This window comes from Coffea eugenioides, chromosome 5 (genome assembly GCF_003713205.1).
Source record: "Coffea eugenioides isolate CCC68of chromosome 5, Ceug_1.0, whole genome shotgun sequence".
Classification (NCBI taxonomy): Eukaryota; Viridiplantae; Streptophyta; class Magnoliopsida; order Gentianales; family Rubiaceae; genus Coffea; species Coffea eugenioides.
The window spans coordinates 9,014,532-9,036,543 of record NC_040039.1 but is presented as its reverse complement, the minus strand read 5'-3'; the positions used below and the strand labels follow the sequence as shown (position 1 = coordinate 9,036,543).

Genomic DNA, 22,012 nt, shown 5'->3' with positions numbered 1-22,012 from the left:
GAAGTTTTAGCTCGACGGAGTTAGGATATTGTTTCATTAAGGGCACACTATTGAATAAGATTCTTTTAATTCTATTTATAGAATTAGATAATACAATCTACATATCAAGGAATAGGAAGTAGACTTTCATTAATATGTTACAAAGTTAAAGACAGATTGGAAAACTCATTGGTGAACTAAACTGGGATTTTTGCACACACATATGTCAATGTACATTGATATGTAAAAAGTGCACCGTTCATCACAAAGATATTTATCCTAATATTAGAGTCATTTTTTCGAGAATTCAACTTTTTCATGCAAACATGTAATCAATATGCATAAATAGATAACATTAGATGAATTTAAACAAGTAGCCTTCAAATTTAAGATATTTGATTTCATAAATGTGCATTCACAATTAGAGAAGGTACTTTTCAAATGGCAAATCTAGAGGGCAACAAATTCTCCTACTTTATTTTGATTTTAGATCTTCTTTTGACTTATCAAAAAAGTGAAAACATGAAACTAATAATGGGTCAGATGGAGAGGAGCATTAGAAATTTGTTTTCTAGATTCTTTGGTCACCCAATTTTTTCAATTCCGACCATTATGACAATCTTGTGATCGTAGGTCTACCAAGCTTTGTAGTCCACAACATGGATTGGATATGTCGATTAGCTCGCACCCTTTTTTTTTTTTTTTATCAATCGATAACATCTATTCTACACGTATTTCGACTCCTGTTCTAGCTTATTTTAGGGGGAGGGGAGGCCCAACTAGACTAATTAGAAAATTGATGGAGATTGAACCACTATCAGATTTACTAAGTGCACTATATATCCGTATGGATTTTGGAGAAACTATATATAGTGGCATAGTGATGAGAGACAAAGTTTGAACCTTAACCTCCCATCCCACTATGATTTAAAGTCTTTAATGGTGACTAACAGCCCAGAGGGCTGTTGATTAGATCCCACCCTATTAGGAACTAAGGTTTTCAACCTTCTCAAAAAAAAATTTTTGTTCTTGTGTTTTTGTTTTTTCATAAATTATTTTCATCTATCATCAGCAGCCGGCAGCCATGGGTCATTCTTCAAAGCATAGATCCGGCCAACACTAATCCCTCACCAGCCATCCCCTCATTCTTTCTTGTATCCTTTTTATGATTTGGATTGATCTATTTGGTGTTCTAAAATCAGATTTAAAAAAGAGGAAAAAAAACACCACATAACTTCAAGTCCAGGATTGTATGCAGTTTGTCCAATAAATAGATATTCATAATTCATAATTTCATATACACATGTTAATTAGAAGTATCAATCACAACCCAATTATATTAACATGTCCAAATCCGCCTAATCTGCTCACTAACTTTAAATAGGTCTAAGTGAGTACCTAATTAAATCCATTTAATTGGTGGATAGTGGATTGACTCGACTCACCAATTTATACCCATTTAAAAATAAATATACATTTAAACTCAATTTTAGTAAGTATTAAGAAAATAAATTTGAATTTCCTACGAATCTAATAACAATAAAATACAGTTCTTTCTTGTCAAACAACATGCGAAAAATAAAAAAAATAATAATAAATGGAATTTCAAATGAGTCATAAATTGGTAATTGAGTATACCCATATACATTTATTAAATAGGTATAAATGGGTTGATCCAATTATATTTATTACTAAATAGAAATCCGTCTAAATCCGTCCAAGTCACATATTTTGACACATCTAATATTAATATATATTTACATGTGAAAAGTGCATCATTGATCACAAAAATATTGATACTTAGGCTGTGTGTGATCAAAAATATTGATCACAAAGATATTATTGATACTTATTTATCTCAATATTATAGTCATTTTTTCATTACAAAAATACTGATAATTTTATAATTTCATGGAAGTATGTAATCAGTGACATAACATTGGTTGACATAATAGTCGTCAATGTAGAATCTTTTCACGAGTCTTCCTTTCAAAGCTTTGATTATTGCCATACGCTTTTGACAATATGATCCCTTTATGGTGGGAACGGTGCGTGTCAAAAATAATTATGGACACGCCGTATTCTGTCCAATGTGTCATCGCTTGTGGTGGAAAAGGGTTTTGGAGTGGCAGCCACCGACCACGTGCCTGGCAAAGAGGACACGCGAGGCCTAATTTAAAAGCTAAGCAGGTAAAGTTGGGTGTCTCTATGTGTCAAGTTCTGAACATTAACCATTCACTTAGTTGCAAATCACAAACTAAGGGTGTATTTGGATTGCATTTTTCGTCATTTTCATAGAAAAATTACTGTAACGATTTGATATATGTGAGAGAAAAAGGTGATAAGAAAATATGATCACGAAAAACGACAATATTTTCCGACGAAAATAAGTAATCCAAACACACCCTTAGTCATTTCTACGTTACTACCTACAAAATTTATACACTCAATTCTACCTATATATATATATATATATATATTTTCTCTCCCCGTACCACCCAACGCATCGTTCCCCCCTAACCCATTTACATGTGTCTATGCTAAATGCGATGCACTTATTACAAAATGTAGGAGCTTTAATTAATTCATCGATGGACTTTAAAAATGTTTTACGCTTGTTCTACAATTTACTATACATCATATCACTTATATTTTTGTATAACTGAAAATCGGACAAAACCCTATTGTGGTACAGTCATCTATTTACTTTGCTCTTTCCATCACTATTGCCTTCTACTAATTCTACTCACCTTTTCTTTCACTTTTATTTCTAAAGTCATTACAATTGATCTCAATGGCCAAAGCAAATGCATTTCACAAATGTCATATACTCCTACAATTACCAAAAGTTTTTAGGTCACTTAGTTGTATGCATACGATTCTGTATCTTCCACCTGTCTCCATAATACATTTGAATGGGTTGTTCGAAAACTCCTGCACACTTCTTTCACAATGTTCAAATTCCTTTCCTTAACCACACTTCAAACATGGCGGAATATTCTACAATTTGCATCATCAATTTTGCAGTTATACCACAATATTCTAATGTGCTACAAATTTCATGTGTTTGGGAACAACACTTTGTTCGTTAATATCTTAAATCGCGTTTTTTGCAATTGCACACTGCAACTTTAAAAAAAAATATGGCAAGTTTGTACTTTGGAGGAAGTCATGAAAACACATAAATATAAACGTAAACTTCTTAACACGAAATAATGACATGAAAATGAATACGTATGTCATTTTATGATTGGTCTTTAGGATTGGCGAAAACCTATTCAGGTATTTTACAAATATCTTTTTATGTTTCATAACCAAAATAACCAATCACACTCCAACCTAACGAAACAGTCATTCAGTTATTTTGCTTACCATTCCATTTGTGTGTTATTCTATAAATATATATATATTTGCATACTTACTTTATTTTTATCTAAAAATATATTTATTTCAAAGATAATGTTATCCAAAACAAATTTGGGATTACAATTTCAATTTCTTTTATATGCAATCATATATACTTCAAATTGTTATAGAATTCTCAGAGTATGATATAACCAAACAAAATATTTATCCTCGACCACTCCCATTTTCTATTGCTAGTTCTAAGAATATGTGAAAATCAACGTTATTTTGTAGGCACTAAAACAGTTTTTCCAAGCTAATCACACAACTACTTTAAAAGGGGGCTTAGTCACATTATCCGTACTTCACTGGAGCATGGTGCAAATACTTCACTATCGTACCACCTTCTTTCGTATTTGCCCCACCAATCCCTCACTCAACACAATTCATTTTAGGGATAATTTTAGAAACCTCTCCAGAGATTTCTTACAATTTCACTGAGCTTCTCTGAGGTTTAAAAAATTATACCTAACTCCCTTGATTTGATAGTTTTAGTAATAAAATTTTAAAATAATATTGACTTGGTCAAATTTTTAAATGAATACTTGAAAATATCCGGTGTAATGAGTTTTAATTTATTTTCTTATACAATTATATGATTATCTAGTATAATTTAAGAAAAATGTGCCAAATTTTTAATGTTCATATCTACTATTTGATAAACAACTATAATAATAATTTTATCACTATAATAGGATATTTTTTATGGTATTTTATTATGAATTTAGATTTGTAAGATAGAAAAAAAATGTTGAAATAATTTATTTTGAGTTTATGGATTTTTCGAGTAATGAAATTATTATAATTTAGTAGTGGTTTGGGCAATTTTTTTGGATTTATTATTAATTTTAATAACAAAAAATAGAAAACAAAGATCTGCAAAAACTTTATATTACATATAAGTTAAATCATCAAAAAAATCATTAGTTCGATATTTGGTTATAATAGAAACTAGAGATAATAATGATAGTTCTATAGTTTTATTGGCAAATTTTTTTTTAAAAAAAAGGAATAAAAAAGAAAAAGAATGAAAAAATGATTTTAAAAGTCATTCTAAGTATAAGCATACCAAATAAGGGAACTTCATTAAAATATTTAAGAATAATATTGTCATTTTAAATAAAAAGGGAGGAATATGTAATTTTTAAAACTTTGGGAGAGCTAAATGAAATTATTAAAAACCTCAAGGCAGGTTTCTGAAATTATCCCTTCTTTTTATTTGACTCTTGTCGTATACCGCGAGGCATTCGTTTTTGACTTTTTGTTCCTCTTGCGTGCGCGTCGGCCATCGGCCCATCGCTCACGAAGTTAAGGACCATGTGGCCTCCATTTCTGTCCTTCACACGTGTCTATCTCTCGTGCTGCTATCTACGGTAGGAACGGTCAACGCGTTCCTACCATAAAGTGATAAAGGCATCCCTCAGTCCAGTCCATACTTCTTCCTTAGGCCTCAGCTACTAAAGAACAAGCTCTGCTGCACTCAACTCTTTCCTCTGTGTCTTGTGTTCTTGTCTGAAAATGGCGGCTTCAGAAGAAGTGAAAGTGCCAAGAATCAAGCTGGGCTCGCAAGGTTTTGAAGTTTCAGCTCAAGGGCTGGGCTGCATGGGCATGTCAGGCTCCTACGGGCCGCCAAAGCCCGAGCCTGATATGATCAAACTCATCCACCATGCTATTAGCAGAGGTATCACCCATCTTGACACCTCCGATTTCTATGGACCCCACATCAACGAAATCCTCATAGGCAAGGTAACCTTGATCATAATTGTAAATTTATATTCAGGTAAATCACACTTAATCCCAGGCAATTAAAAGCTTGTATCACTTTGTCCCTCTTAATTTTGTTTGCCAGCGATTAAAGTCCATTTGTCAATCCAAAAAGCTTGGATCTTTATTATGATGGAATATTAACCAAGAGTCTGTGTGTTTGGACTGATATTTTGAGGAGGGAAAGGAGAGGAGATAAGGGAAAGGAAGGAAGGAACAAGATTGGTTGTTTTGCTTGAGTTTTGTTTCCATTCAAATGTGGAAAAAATTACATTTCCATTCAAAAGTGGATAGAAACGGAGGGAAAGGAATTCTTTTTAGTGATTTTCTATTAAAATGCCTCGAATACCCGAATTTTAGGCTTCAGATTTGATTCCTTTCTTTTCTATCAGATAACCAAACAACATCTTTAGGTTTTCTTTCACATCCATGTCTTACTCCAAACAAGACAATAGGAAAACTTTACTCCTCTGGTCTCCTTTTCTTTCTTTTTCACTAGGATGTTTTCATTCCTTTTCCTTCCCTTGAACCCTTACGGTTCCTAATAGGGCACTGTTCAATCCACCTTAATAATTTGATTAAGTATGAGGTTCCTATTTTTGTATTGAGGTTCACGTATACGAGTCTGTATATGTTCATGTTTTGCATCAAATCTCATCAATGGTAAAGGTTGACTGTGAATTTGTATTGGAAGAAACAGGAAGAAGAACAGAAAAATGAAAAGGGATTGGCCTCTTTAAGAGAGTCAAACTTCTAAAGTCCATAGATTACATAATTTTCATTCTGCATGCTGCCATATTCAATAGGAAGGAGGAGTATATTAGTCTTAAAAATGAAAACGACGGAAAAACTCAGATTGATTGTGCCATGCATGGATCACAAATCGCCTTGCTATAACATGCAATGATGTGTATGTCCTCGATGATTGATGTTAGGAAAGCATGGTTTTAGGCCTTGAAGGAAGGATTGAGAGAGAAAGTGGAGCTAGCAACAAAATTTGCATTGAGCTTTGAGAATGGCAATTTTATTATACATGGTGATCCAGCCTATGTGAGAGCAGCGTGTGAGGCCAGCTTGAAGCGGCTTGATGTGGACTGCATTGATCTCTATTATCAGCATCGCATTGATACACGTGTGCCCATTGAAGTCACGGTTTGCTCCTTGTTTCCTTTCCTGAATTTAAGCTGCACCTCATTCTTGATGAAATGAAAGTTTGATCAAAGTAGTTGAAATTTGTGGAGAATAATTGTGTTCCATGTCTTTTGCAATTGCTTCAAAAATTGCAGAAAAAAGTTTGTTGCCATTATGGTCTATGCTAATTTGCACAATCATAAAGCTGATAGCAGCGGGCATCCCAAAAATTACAAGCATCCAAAAGAGTTGTCTTATATTAGCTTGACAGCCCTGCTGAGGCCCTGAGAGAGATATAGCTGGATATTGTACTATAGATTGTATACCTTTCCTTTAGAACCAGAAGACCTGTGCATTCTGTCTTTCATTTGAGATAGGCTATCTGATTCAGTATAGATATGCTATTTATCCACCTTATCACTTCTTTTCAGTCAGTGTCAAAAGCAATGCAGATGGGCATTCATTATTTGATATCTTAAGTACATGATGCTCATTTGTTATAACACTGAACATTTTGTAGAACGATTTCTGTATGGTCTTTTTAGTGCAGTCAGCGGAGAATATTTTACTTTTCCTGAATGGTAGGAAGAAATTTTCTTACACTATGATCACTCAAAATACCGGTAGTATGAATGAAATCCAGCAAAATTGATGACTAACATTTTTCATATGTATTGCCGTTAGTTTGTTTAGAAGAATCAACAATGTCATATAATGATATTAGCCAAGCGCTGTGGAGGTCTTGGTTTAATGGCAAAAGTTGAGGCCTCAAGACTTACAATTCTCAAGTTCTAATACCCCTTCCTCCCTTCCTTCTTCTTAAATGCCACTCCTTAAAAAAATTGAAAAAAAGAAGATATTGGCCGAGCATCACGTTATGCATGGTCCAGCAGAGCTAAGTAACAAGTGGGGTTAATGACAATGTCATCTAGAGAAGTACTATGGCTGCTTGTTGCCATTTTTTTTAGATGGTGCTTTCAATTTGATGTATACTTTGACCAAGTTTTGCCACTGCACAGAACGAGTACTACTTTTAGTTTATGCATGTATAATTTTGATTCTATACTTTGGTATGGAATATAGTAAATCAGCTAGAATTTTCTTGTCCGTTAAAAATTCCTCCTTCTCCCAGATAGGAGAACTTAAGAAACTGGTTGAAGAGGGTAAAATAAAGTATATAGGTCTATCCGAGGCCTCAGCTTCAACAATTAGAAGAGCACATGCTGTTCATCCAATAACAGCTATACAGTTGGAGTGGTCATTGTGGAGCAGAGATGTTGAGGAAGAGATCATTCCCACTTGCAGGTAGTGCATTTATTCTGCTTCATGTTCTACATGGTCTAGAAGAAACATGTTTTGAATTCACTTTGGTGTAATCTTTTAGAGAGCTTGGCATAGGGATTGTTGCATACAGTCCACTCGGACAAGGATTCTTCTCTTCAGGTCCAAAGCTGATCGAGAATTTGACTGAAGGTGACTACCGAAAGGTTTGTGAATATCCAAAAAGATTATTAGTTTCTAGTATAGTATATGTATAGTTAGTATGAAATTCTGTCATCTATTTTACCACATTCAGCAGCATTGTTGCTCAATATCCCTGTTCTTGTCTCTCTGTTACATGTTGCTGCACTATTTGATGTCCAATAATTTGGTTGAGCTTTCCTAAAACTGTCTAATTTAATTAACTTCTATCCAACGGAGTGACACAACAAGCTTTTTTCTATCTGACAAGCCTTGTAGTCTTGGATTCCAATAAATGCAGTTTTTGGCATTGTTTGAAACTGAACCTTTTGTACAGACAGGATAGAAATTGTGTGCTATGTATTTAGTTAGATTTAAAGATATCACTAGCGTTGTCAACTATCACAAGCAGTGGGAGTGTTCTATTTTGTGGTGCAAAAATATCCTGGACATGAAAAAAGGAAGAAACTATCTCTCTTTTTTTTTTTTATAGTCTCTTTACAATTTTGAGGGGAAATGGACTTACATTGCAATGTCATCGTCTGGTCTAGGGCACAAAAGCTGTGCATTGTCCTCTCAAATTGCTATTCTCCCTTTCCTATACATCCTTTAACTGTGATAATACTGTCCTGATAGTTCAAAAATGTGTTTGATATCTATTTTGAGTTCCTTCTTTAATGAGAAATGTACATCAGGATCTACCTTCCGCAATTGATGTTTCTTGGAGTACTCAGTCCACCTTACAGGATTGTTCTTTCCCCGGAACTTTGTGCACCTCAAACAATATAATCAAATATCTTGAAGTTATTCATAACGTCTTCTTTTGTAGACAACACATGCTTTGCTCCCTTTTGAATTTCTGGCATTACAGTTGCTTAAATGTTGAAATTCATACAATGCAGTATCAGCCAAGGTTTCAAGCAGAGAATTTGGAGCACAACAAGAACTTGTATGAGCGGGTCAATGCCATTGCTTCAAGGAAGGGTTGTACTCCATCACAGCTAGCATTGGCCTGGCTCCATCACCAAGGCAATGATGTTTGCCCCATACCTGGCACTACCAAGATTCAGAACCTCGATCAGAATATAGGAGCTTTGTCTGTAAAACTGTCCGCAGAGGATAAGGCGGAACTCGAATCTATTGCTGCCGCTGTCAAGGGTAATAGATATGCGACTGACGCCAACACTTGGAAAACTTCCGACACTCCACCTTTGTCAACCTGGAAGAGCACATGAAGAGCAAGTTTGTTTTGGTATTTGATGGACTTTTATTTTAGTTTTGGCTTGGAAGAGCACATGAAATGCAAGTTTGGTTGTTTGGTCTGATATTTCGTGGACTTCTGTTTTATTTTAGCTTTGACGTCTTGTGAAGTAATCTTGAGGTACAAAAGTGTTACGTCCTGGATTTTGTAGTAATCATGAAGTACAATAGAGTTATGTCCCAAGTTCTGGATGTGATATAATTCCAAATCCATGATCCCAATAACTTTTGTATAAAATCACCACTTATAAACCTTTCCTTTCCTGCTTACATGGGACTTGGGGTCTCTCATTTTCTCTCGGAGGCTCCCTTTAAGATCTCTGCATAGGGATAGGTGATGAAGCGGAGCAGGGTAGGCGGCGGGTGATTTTTGTGCCCCCGCCTTAAGTGGGACCAGGGGCAGTGGTGCTTCGCCGCCCTATTCCCTATCCCATCCCTGCATCAATTAAATAAATATAAATAAAATTATATGTGTACCCTAATAATTAGAAATTTAACCTAATAATTGTAAATTAATTCTGAATAAACTGGATTGATTCATTAATTATTTGTGATTGGAATTAATTAGCTTGTATATCATTTTTTATTCTACTACTTTTTGCGAAATAGTCTTACTAGAAAATAGAAATGCACTCATTATACTGTCTATGGTCATTCAATTATTAGGCAGCGCCGGTATTTGAAGTTACGGCGGATAAATTTACTATAAAGTTATGGCGGATAAATTCACTATAAAGGTGTGACGCAGTTATATTTGTGGTTAGCATGTTAATTTCGTATCTTCTATTTTTGTTATGATATTTGCTATTCAGGTTGGCAAATCTTTGATTAAATGACTGAAGCTTGTAGCGAATCAAGTTTTTGCAACTTCTTGTCAAGCTTCTTTATCGAGGCTGGAACACTCGCTGAGTTTTGTTGTAATCTGTTAAGAAAAATTAAAAGCATAATTTCAGAAATCTCCTCTGAGGTTTCTGACAATTTCACTAAGTTTCCTTGAGGTTTTTAATATTACACTTATCTCTCTTGATGATAGACAATAATTATAATAACCTTCATAATTTTTCAAAAGACAAGCCATTGATAAAAAAATGGAACAGAAAAAAGAAAAACAATACTTCTTGACCAGGTCATATATTGTTGCCAAGCTATTTCAACTATGATCATTGAATTGTAACCTTCTATCACTCAAATAAACTAATCAAGGTAGATGTTTCTCTCCTTCTATGACTTAAATATGCTACTGTTGTTGATGATGATGGAAGCCATCATCACTGCCAAAAACCCAATTGTTCATATCATTAAGTACAAAAAAGCTACTGGTTAATGGAAAAGTATAATTTGATAAATTGTACTAAAACTACTACCCAAACTTGCATCTTGTTGATGTTATGCCTGGCTCCTCTTAATAGACATCAAACTTGTTCTCAATAAAATTGTGTCAATTCAGAAAAAAAAAATGTAACTAATTTAGGATGACCAATCCAAATGTTGAGAGCAGAGGTTAGAAGAATTTTGGTAACTGAGGACTTGGCCATTTGAGTGGGGACAAGGTAAGGATTATGAGTTTTATGACTAACGGTTTGGTAGGCAATATAAGGAAGAAACCTATAGGGTGGTAAAGATTGTGAAAGTAAGAATTACGACGGTGGATTTTGGTATCTAAAACAAAGAGTTTGTTCGGAAGAAGAAGAAGTGATAAGAGTTTAAAAGTTTGGATGGATGTAGAAAATCATGCGGATGAAAAATATCAAGACATTGGCTAAATAATAAAACTCATAATTTTGGTAGTATACAAGTATATTCTCGATTTTTTTAAAAAAATAATGATTATTCATATTGAGGAAATTTAGATGAGGGGCAATTTTGGGCATTTAGATACTTTTTTGTCTTACATCATCAAGGTGAAACCCAACCTATATTCTAGGGGAGGTGTGTGTAATTTTCAAAACGTGAGGGGAGCTGTCTGAAATTACTAAAAAAAACCTTACTAAAAACCTCAAAGGAGGTTTTTGAAATTATCCCAACCAATTAAATGGGTTTAATTAGGTACTCACTTAGACTCATTTAATATCAATGGGCGAATTTGGACCGGTTATTCGTGAACGGATTTGAATGGATCAATATAATTGAGTTGTGATTGACACCTCTAGTTAAAATATGTATATGACATTATGAATTATGAATATCTATTTATTGGACAAATTGCATATAATATTGGACTTGAAGTTATGTGGTTTTTTCTCCCTCTATTTTAAAAGTAGGTAGGGTCACATGTAAAATTTAAAGTCGTTTTTTTAGGTCCACTATTAAAATTTTTAAATTATCATTTACATCCTGAATTTCGCAAAAAAAAACTTTTAAAATGTGATTTTATAACACCAAATAGATGAACCCAATTCATCAAAAGGATACTAGAAGGAATGAGGGAATGGCTGGTGGGGGATTGGTGTTGTTCGGATCTATGCTTTGATGAATGACCAATAGCTGCCGGCTGCTGGTGATAGATGAAAATAATTTTTGAAAAAACAAAAAACAAAAACACTTTTTTTTTTTTTGAGAAGGTCGAAACCTCTAGTTCCTAATAGGGTGGGAGCTAACCAACAGCTCTTTGGGCAGATCTTAGTGGAATACGAGGTCAAGATTTAAAATGTAACTTCTCCAAAATTCATACGCGTGCGTAATGCACCAGTCTGGTCCAATAGTGATTCAGTCACAGTCAGTTTTCTAATTGGTCCAGTTGAACCTCCCCTTTCCCTAGAATAGGCTAAATCAGGAGTTGGAGTGGGAGTGTAATAGATATTGTTGATTAACAATGATAATAATAATAATAATAATAATAATAATAATAATAATAATAGTAAGGTGTGAGCTAATCGACATATCCAATCCATGTTGTGGACTACAAAGCCTGGTAGACCTACATTTACAAGACTGTCATAATGGTTGAAATTGACCCGTTGAAAAAACTAGATGAACAAAGTATTTGGAAAACAAATTTCTAACACTCCTCTCCATCTGACCCATTATTAGTTTCATGTTTTCACTTTTTTGATAAGTCAAAAGAAGATTTGAAATCAAAATAAAGTAGGAGTATTTGTTACTCTCTGGATTTGCCATTTGAAAAGTATCTTTTCTAAATTGCAAATGCACATTTATGAAATCAAAATTTTAAATTTGAAAAATACTCGGTTTAAATTCATCTAATGTTATTTATTCATGCATATTGATTACATGTTTGCATGAACAAGTTGAATTCTCGAAAAAATGACTCTAATATTAGGATAAATATCTTTGTGATAAACTGTGCACTTTTTACATATCAATGTATATTGACATTGACATATTGACAAATTCCATACCTTCTTGCATTTGAAGTTGGGAATTTCGCCAATTTGGTCCCTAAACATTTTCACTTAAACCAATTTGGTCCTTCATGAAATATTTTAACCAATTTAGTCCTTGAACTAGTTTTTTACTTCCAATGTAGGACTTTTTACTACATTTTACTCAATTCGTGTGGACCAACAGGGGTATAATTGTCACACTGGCTTAATCTGCTGCAATTATTCGCCGAGGAAGAGTCCCTAAACACTTTCCCTTTCACAAATAATATACAAGCTCTGTATGCCATTGACATCTGAAGCAAGTAAATCTGCAATACTTGATAAGGTATCAAGAGGTTGGACTGTATAAGTTACCACAATCTGAGAGTCACTTTCTACGCATCCACACAAGAGATGCATGGTGGCATTCAGTCCTGCAGTGTAATCTTCTTCTCCGCCAACTTTCCAAGCCTGCCCACTATAAATCTGATTAGAGACATTTGCAAAGGTATCGTTTCTTTGCAAAGTGTAGTCAGTATCATAGAAGTACCCGACAGTGCCATTAACATTTTTGCAAGAACAAGGTACAGTTACAAGGTAGTCATTTCTGTTGTTGTCAGTGATCGGCCGGATTTGTGATGTATTCACCGAGCAATAAGAAGCAATCTGCTCTTTTTTAAAGCCATTGTGCTGGTAAATTGCACGTCTTGATGCTGTTAGAGCAGGCAAAAGGATATATACGACTAATCTGAGTGGGGTATGCAGAAGTCCCCATAAACAGCACGCAGAGAGGGAGGAGAAAAACAAGGTAACCACATTTCCTGGTGCCAGAAGCCATAAGCAGCCTTGGCTGAGGTTTGTCTTGTGAAAGGAAGGAATTATTATGACAGAATCGCTATGTAGAAATTTCGATGTTAACTACTTCCATTTGTCATTATCTGCTTGAAGCTATTACACGGATTGAATATGTTTTGGTTCATCTTTGAAATGAAAATCAACACATCAAGATATGATGGATTTGCTGCCAGATATGTATTCAAGCTCTGTATGCCATTGACATCTGAAGCAAGTAAATCTGCAATACTTGCTTCAAAAGATGGATTCCCAAAAGGTTGTTTAACTCAATAAAAAAATTTGTAATAATAAGGATTGATTGAATTGAGACGGCATATGATAGTTTTAAGTATTGAAATCAAAAGGGTCTATAGTTGTCAAATCAAGCCACTTAATGAAGTTTCTTATATGAGAATAAAAAGATAGTATATTATTTGTGAAAGGGAAAGTGTTCAGGGACTCTTCCTCCTCGGCGAATAATTGCAGCAGATTAAGCCAGTGTGACAATTATACCCCTGTTGGTCCACGCAAATTGAGTAAAATTTAGTAAAAAGTCCTACATTGGAAGTAAAAAACTAGTTCAAGGACTAAATTAGTTAAAATATTTCATGAAGGACGAAATTGGTTTAAGTGAAAATGTTTAGGGACCAAATTGGCGAAATTCCCTTTGAAGTTATATGGTGTTGGTTTTTTTTTCCCCATATGATACCTTAAAAGCACACGAAAAGTTAAAAGGTAGGTATACTATTAAATTTTAGAATTACTGTCCAAGTCCTAAGTTGCAACCCTTTTCACTTGCTTTTAAAAAACAATCTGTCGTCTATCAGGTACACGATGACTACTCTTTGCTCTTTGTTCATGGCTTAAAGCCCTTGTTAGTAATTGTATAAACTCTATTGATTCCATCGAACTAAAATCTCTACTGAAGTCATTTTACCTTTTTCTTTTGAAAATAAAAACTAACTATTGATTTTTGGATTATAGGATTGATTTTTGGAGCATGCATATTGAACAACAATGCTTGAATTTCAACGAAAAGAAAAAAAGCGAAGTAAAGCTAACATAGATCACTAATTATAAATTATCATTCTCTTTTTCCCTTTCACTTGAAAATGAAAGAAACTATTTTCGTGATAATAAAAATTTCTGCTCGACTTTAATTTTTTCCTTTCTTTTTTTTGGGCCCCTTATATGCTCTTTTTCTCTCGAAAATTCCAAGAAAGTCATACCTTATGGAAAGTGAAAATCTTTTAAATTAAAAAAAAGGGTCTAGGTGTATGTCCCTTTCTTAGTGGACAATGCCGACGCTGGTGCTTCTTAGCTGCAAAATGAGAGGGAAATAATTCATTCAAAAACCATAAGGTAATGAATAAAAAAATTCTTTGCTTTTCCAAACCGAGATGCGACTTTCTCGTGATTCCAGCATTGTCATCACTCATCACTACGTTGTTAATTGTTAATCATTTCTTTCTTGCTCCGTTTGTTTGTTGAATAATTAAATATTCCACAGAAGAAATACTTGCTAGATCTGGAGAAGGCGAGATTTGTTAATATTTCTCCTTGTGCTACGCTAAAAATTTGAGAGTGAAATTGAGGAAGTGCCTTGCATTATAAGAGATGGAGATGACCTCCACTTGCATAGATCTGATCTAATTGAGCTCATATGTAAGTGATATTAATTATAATATTTTCCTTGAAGGAATTTAAAATAGATCATCAGTGTTAATGTTAAAAAGAATGTCTACATATCATGAGGTTTAGGAGTATTTTCTTAATCAAACTACTTGATTTGATACTTTGATCAAACTGCTTGAACTCAGCCAGCCAATATTGAGGCAGTTTCGTTGCTAAAAAGCTGGCTTCCAAGGTTCGATTGTAGTCCTATCTAAGAGATAAATACACCACTATAAAAGTCTTATCAACTCATTAGCTGTCTATAATATTATTAAATTTAACCACAAGAGAATGTGAAAATGTTCTTGTGACATATATCAATTAGCCCAAAATTGTTCAGGTCCCCGAAAACCTGAATATAGTTGCTCACATGTAAAAAATGGAGCAGGTTAGAATCACAAGGCTAGAGATCGGCTACACATAGTGAATGAAATCTTCTCCCGTCTAAAACATTGCCCCTTAAAGGCTAAAGCTTCAATTAAAGAATAGGAAAAGGGGCCGTCCAATGGCCATTCTTGACCAGAACACTATCCGGTCTCCTTCTTTTTTCTTTTTTTTGTCAAAACGGTAGAATTCCTATAACCTAATCTATCCTAATCTAGGGGGAAGGGGAGGGGGATTCGATGTGAGTAGAGACTCCATCGAAAAAAGCCAATTAAAGCTGTCACCTAAAGTGGCAATTTGGTGGGAGGCAAGGGTTGACCTCCCACCCCACCAAGAGTGGTGGTGGCCAGTGGTGGCCACTGAGCTAGAGCTCTGTGGTTGTATCCGGTCTCCTTCAATCTATCGAATTCTGCACATGGACCCGCCGAATGTGGAAGAAAGACTAATATTAAGAGTTGAATTGATTTCTAATAGGGCTAGGTTTGTTTGAATAGAGTGTTATTTAAAATATTATTTGGAATAATTACTGTAGCATTTTTTACGATGTGATGTATGTGAGATAAAAAGGTGATTGGAAATATAAAAATGTGAGTTGAAAATGTGTTTGTAATGGAAGTGAAATATTATTTAAAAAAATTTGGTATCCAAACAAAAGCAGTGTTAGCGTGCATTTCAGTTCTGACTCTTGAGACTATGACACAAGATGCATTTGATAAAATTGAAATTGAAATTTTAAAATTATTAAATTATTAAGTATTAAATCTAATACATTTGAATGTATGTCATATTAAGTGATAAGTGATTATTAAGTATTAAATCTAATACATTTGAATGTATGTCATATTAAGTGATAAGTGAATAACTTATCACTTATTTTTTAGTATATATTTTGCCAAAAAAATATAGTACTACTTAATTAATTCATATGTTTAATTTTTTATTATTAAATATGTTTAAACATGTTAAAATTTAAATCTATTAAATTTAAGTATTGAATTGAATTGAATTATCAAATAGGACCTAATTCTCAGTCAACTCGTGGAAGTTTTCTACGTAAATAAGAAGAATTGATATCAAACATTTAAAAATATGGGTATGCCTTAGCCATGAACCCAGTGTTAAAAAGCAAGGAAAGGGAGGGTTCTCTGGTCGTGCTTGACCCGAAGAGCAGCCAGTCGCCTTCTCTCTAATTTTCCAAGTGGACACCCTCAATGTTGAAGAAAGACTTATGAGAAGACTTTCCATTAATTTCCAATGGCCCAAGTAACACTGAAATGGGCATTTACTTGCGTCTAGATAGGAGATTATTTCGGATGATTTTTTTTTTAATATTTAATCAATTTTTTTGATATAATATATATGAGATAAAAAGATAATTGAAAAATATATCTATGATACATAGATAAATTAGTATGCATTTATGTCCTGACTCTTGAAAAAAGTACTGCTGCTAATTAGTAGAATTTTTTACTTCTTTAATCCAATCATTTTCTTTGACCATTGTATATTGGTAACATTAATGCACTCATTAATTTTGAACGTTATCATTTTACTCTTTATGTTTATTATCTTAGTGTTTATATTTATTATGATTAGGATTGTCACTGAAGCCAGGCCACCCGAGCTTGGCTCGTTCTGCCCAAAAAAAATCCGATGAGCCCAACCTTTCACTAAGCCAATATGAGTTTGAGCCTAAAAATTATGTCCGAATTAAATATGAGTCGAGTTTGGACCTCATTAAGTTCAAACTCGATATAGGCCCAACCCTTAAATTAGCTATATATATAAGGATATGTATGTAATATAATTATACATTCGAATATATTATTACTAAATATTAAATATATACAAATTTCAAAACACAAAAATACATTTGAAGACTTATCTACTAACTTTCTTGAGAGCCAATATTGATATTGCATAATTGAAATTCTAACTTTTCTTATTGGTTGAGCAAATTTTTTGGTTGATTTCTTTTTGGTCTAGAAATATAAATCATCAAGCATGTTTGGATTCAAGTCACAAAGGTATGACGAAGTTTCAACTTTTGAAAATGTATTGGCTTATGACCACATGTTTTATTACTATTTTTCAAGTATTTTGAATGAATTAGATATAAATATTGTTACAAAATTCTTGATTTATGTGCTTTTTAAGAACTATTACTTGTTCATGTTTAGTTTTAATGTGGTAATCTTGTGAATATTAAATTAGCTTTACAACTCAATAATTATAGTAATTATATAAGAAAATTGAGGAGCAATAACTGAGCTTGAACTAAGCCTGAATAAGGCTCAAAACCGAAATATTTTGTGAGTTGAGTATGATCATCACATTTATTAACCCGAACCTCATGGCCCGAAGTTTGAAAGTGTTACAAATTAAATGAATTGAATCTGAACTTATAAGAGCCCGACTCATATGTCCCGATTGACAGACCTAACTGTGATGATACGTATATTTTATAATACAATTGATGCTAGTAATTGTAGAAATCTCAAATTCTCTACTTCCAAAATTTCAAGGGTTAAAGCCCTCAAATTTTTTGCCTTCAATTCTTTACTTTGTTGGTCCCGGTTATTAATCTCCCAGATCAATGGTCATGATTATTAATAGAAGGGAATTAGAAGAGAAAGTGGTCAAATTTTTAGTGGTTGGCTCAAGAAAGAAAACAATTGAAGAAAATTGGAGAGCTAGCTTGAAGATTCATGCTAAAAGAAAAATATGAAAAGAAAAACCAAATAAATCTATATTTATATACATACTCTCTATAGCAAGTCTTTTTCGATCATTCATATTTTAATGTTTCTTTATTTTTTTGATCTTCCTCATAGTCCCACATATAGCTCCACGTTATTCCTATGCCTGCACCAATAGTGTGTGGGTTAGTGTGTGAACCCATACTATTTTGAAAGAATTAACGACTTTAGAGTGCAAAACGGTGGAATTAACAACTTTGTTTTGGCTGTTCGGGTAATATAGAAAATAGGGAATGTCTGTTCAAGCTTTCAAGGCCTGGCTCAGTTGTAATTATTTTCATTCAACTGAAAGAATCCATTAAACTAAAACCTCTAATGTCATTTTACTTTTTCCATAGTAACGAAAATGAAAATTGTGATTTCATAGAATTTATGTATGTAATAATAGGATGTGACTATATGGAGTAACAATGCTTAAATTTTTCAAAGAAACAATCAATTTACAAAGATTAAAGTAAAACAAGTGTAGGTGCAATTAGGGGTGGCAATCGGGTCGGTTTGAGGTCTAAGTATAACAAAAAATCCGCTGACCTGAACCTGACCCGTTAACCCGAAACGGGTCAGGATACCTAACACGAACCCAAAAATTTCGGGTTGGTGGGTCGACCTGAAATGACCCGAAACTTAATTTTAATTTATTAATTTATCACTGTAATTTCTAATCAAATCAATTTTTCACAAAATTAATTACATCATCAAGTAATAAAAATTTAAATAAGTAATTTCAAACCAAATCTAAAATAAATTAAACACCGTAAAAATGTTTTATCCCAAACCAAATATAAAATAAATTAAAACAGTATAAAAGTAAAAAATAACATAATATATTATTTATCCAAATATAATAATTTCAACTTCACACAAGTTAAATAAATTCATTTAGGATTAAGTAATTAATGCGTTTGAAAAAAAGAATGATTTAGTTTAGTTAGATAAAATAATTTTTATATTTATTAAATTATTTTTAATTCGTAAACAGGTCATATCAGGTCACCACGGGTTGACTTGAAATCGATCTGTTTTCTTTTCGGGTTCGACGCGATTCTGACCCAAACCCCTAAAACCTCAACCCCAAACTCATTAATTTCGTGTTAGGTTCGTATCGTGTTTTCGAATCGTGTCAGGAATTGCTACCCCTAGGTGCAGTAAATCAAGTTAGATTTTTACGCTTTTGCAGTATAGGTGTAGGGACCCTTTGCCAATGGACAATGCCATAGTGGTCCTTCTCAACTCCAATATGAGGAGTATGAAATAGTCCAAAAATAATAAACTTGTCAATGAAAACTTCACTCTACTAAACACAAGATGACTTTATGATAATCCAGCATTTTCTCTTTTACCTTGCTGTTCTTTTGTTTCTTACTCTGTTTGAATGCGTACAAAATTTTGATCAACTCCAATTAATGTGCTTGTAATGACTAGGGAAACTAAGACACACTCATATTTGTAATACAAACCAAAAACAGAAAATGTTTCAAGAATGCATTTCGCTGTAATCCTGAGAGATTGCCATATCAAATTTCCCTAATAAAATGTTGATGACAGAGTCAACTAATCTTTATCAATTTCCTCCGTTTGTAATTAGTTCAAGATAAATTTGGATTTTGGGTGAAGCCAATTTAACCAAATACGTGCCTAGCTCCAATTCCACCAAGTTGAATAATTGATTATCATTGCCTGGGGTCCATCTTGATGCCAATTCCACCTAGTTGAATAGTTGATTATCTGAATACTCTTCTTCACCTTCTCACCAGAAACAAATAAGTAATCTTCAGGAAAGAAATACTTTGCTAGCTCTGCAGTTAGTGAGATTTGTTTCTTTCTTAAAATTTGAGAGTGAAACTGACGAAAATCCCTGCATAAGAGATGGAGATGGCCTCCACTTGCAGCATCGATCGGGTCTTACTTGATCTAGATTTGATCCTGAACAGCTTCCGAGACCGGTATGTTCCTTTAGATGTTCCTGATGCAATCAAACACATGAAATTTCTCAAAACATTTCTTATGTGTGCAAGAAAGTGGAGCCAAAGCAATGATTTGTACTTGGAATCTGACAATGTTGTGAAGAAGGTGAGTCTTCCATCTTTCTTATCTTGCATCGAAGATACCTTTCACAAATATGAGGAGGATATTCACTCTCTTTCCCATAGATCAGAAACGGATGAATGTGGAATGTTCTTCGAAATTGAGGAACAGATCAAATTACTTAAGCAAGAAATCATCCAAATTTACTTTGCTTTGGCCAGCAGCAGGTCATTGAAATCAAATTCTTGTATGACAGATGATGAATTAATGGAATTCATAGACCTCATCCTGCAAAATCTAGCAGATTTGACAAATGACTATATGCATCCGGAAATTAGTGAATCGTTTGTTTCTGCTATTTTGAGTGCTCAAGTCCAAGCCCTTGAAGCAAAGCTAACATTCTTGAAAAGCTTCATTCCCTTTGCCAAATTGCGAGGAATTGCAGATATTCCTACCTCGCTATTGGCTCACTTTGAAGTAGTGGCTTTGAACGCAGCACGCCTCTCTTACATGTGTTCTTTTTGGGAAGATGAGGATCTGCACAATCTTGAGCTCTGCTGCATGATATATGAGCAACAACAGAAAATCACACCTATAGATTTTCAAGTCTATGAGTGTAGACAAAGAAATTTTATTTAATTTATTTAGTCGAGATTTATTAAAATTGATCTTGACTAAATTAAATTAAATTATAGAAGTCCATTATGTTTTGGACAGGCAAATTGGGCCAATATTATATGGGCTATTAAATCAAATTAAATCCATAATATCCGCTTAAATTGGAGTGAATTAATTGATTTATTAATTCACAATGGACTATTTGGGTTGGCCCATTATTTAAGCCCAAGTTAAATGGATTTCTTGGGTAACAAGTGATCCAAAATGCAAGAAGATTCTGAGGGTTTTCTTGAAGACCTAGCCTACATATTTTGGCTATAAATAGAGGTCTTCCCTCAAGGCAAAGAGGGAGATATAGAAAAATCCCTAACATTCGGAGAAACTCTGTCAAATTCCCTCAAGAGCTTTCTTCCTCAAATCCAAGCCCAAATCAAGTCAAACAAATCCTCCTGCTATCGGTGTTGAAGACTCGAAGTTCCAAGTGTTTGACGCCATCATCAAATCAATCGTTTTCTACGCCGAAATTGTAGGAAACACCCTTTCGATTGGAGAACAAGTCTTTTCGGCCCTTCAATTGAAGCTATTCGAAGAAAAGAATCAGGGGATTAATTTCTTTGATTCAAGAATTTTCAGAGATTGTAGCCTACTTATTATTTAATTTAATAAATTTGATATTTGTGCAAGTTTTCTTGTCTTTTATTTTAGGCAACAAAATTTGTGCTTACAAATTTCTGGCACGCCCAGTGGGACAATCTCTGCCTCTCATCTCTTTTCTTCCAACAACTTACCAGTTCCAAAATTCAATGGAGTTCAAGAAGGTGAACTTTTCACTTGAAGGCTTAGTTGCTGATGTCTCAACCACTCAAGGGACGCAGTATACTGCATCTCTGACAAGGAGTAAGGCCAAGAAGTTAGCAGAGAAGGCTAAGGCGAATGTTGTGACTGAAGAAGCAAATCTCGAGATGCTTCCTAGCAAGAAAGGAGCCCATGATGAATCTATTGGTAGCCCAAGTGATTCGGCTGCCTCTGTGGTGATGCCCGTCATGATGACCAATACCACAACTGTGGAAGACCAGATCTCGAATCTAGCCAAAATTGTCGAAGGGCTGGTAGTGCATGCGCAAAGTCAAGATGCCAAGATAGTCAAGTTAATGGATATGGTGGAAAATATAGGCGAAAATAGCCTTAGCATGTCCAAACAGAAATTCAAAGTGCAAGATGAAGGGGACTCGTCATCAAGGGAGAAGGAAAAAGAGGATGCGAAGTCACAAGGGGACTCGTCAGCAGGCACTTGCCCAATTACCAATTCATTGCAAGTGCTCAATGAATTCGGCAATGCTCAATTTGGAAATAATCGAAGGTGGTATGTTTCCAATTCTCTTAGAATCAATTGCA

At 34.0% G+C, this 22,012-nt stretch overlaps 1 protein-coding gene across 1 annotated transcript; it reads left to right on the top strand.

Annotated features, from left to right (window-relative positions):
• The first annotated feature begins 4,821 nt into the window (after positions 1–4,821).
• Positions 4,822–9,264, top strand: LOC113770196 (auxin-induced protein PCNT115-like). The gene is made up of 5 exons (XM_027314591.1): positions 4,822–5,130; positions 6,100–6,300; positions 7,412–7,584; positions 7,664–7,766; positions 8,643–9,264. Exons 1-5 carry the CDS (start codon positions 4,903–4,905, stop codon positions 8,973–8,975), a joined length of 1,038 nt encoding a protein of 345 aa, XP_027170392.1. The 5' UTR covers positions 4,822–4,902; the 3' UTR covers positions 8,976–9,264.
• Positions 9,265–22,012: the final 12,748 nt, after the last annotated feature.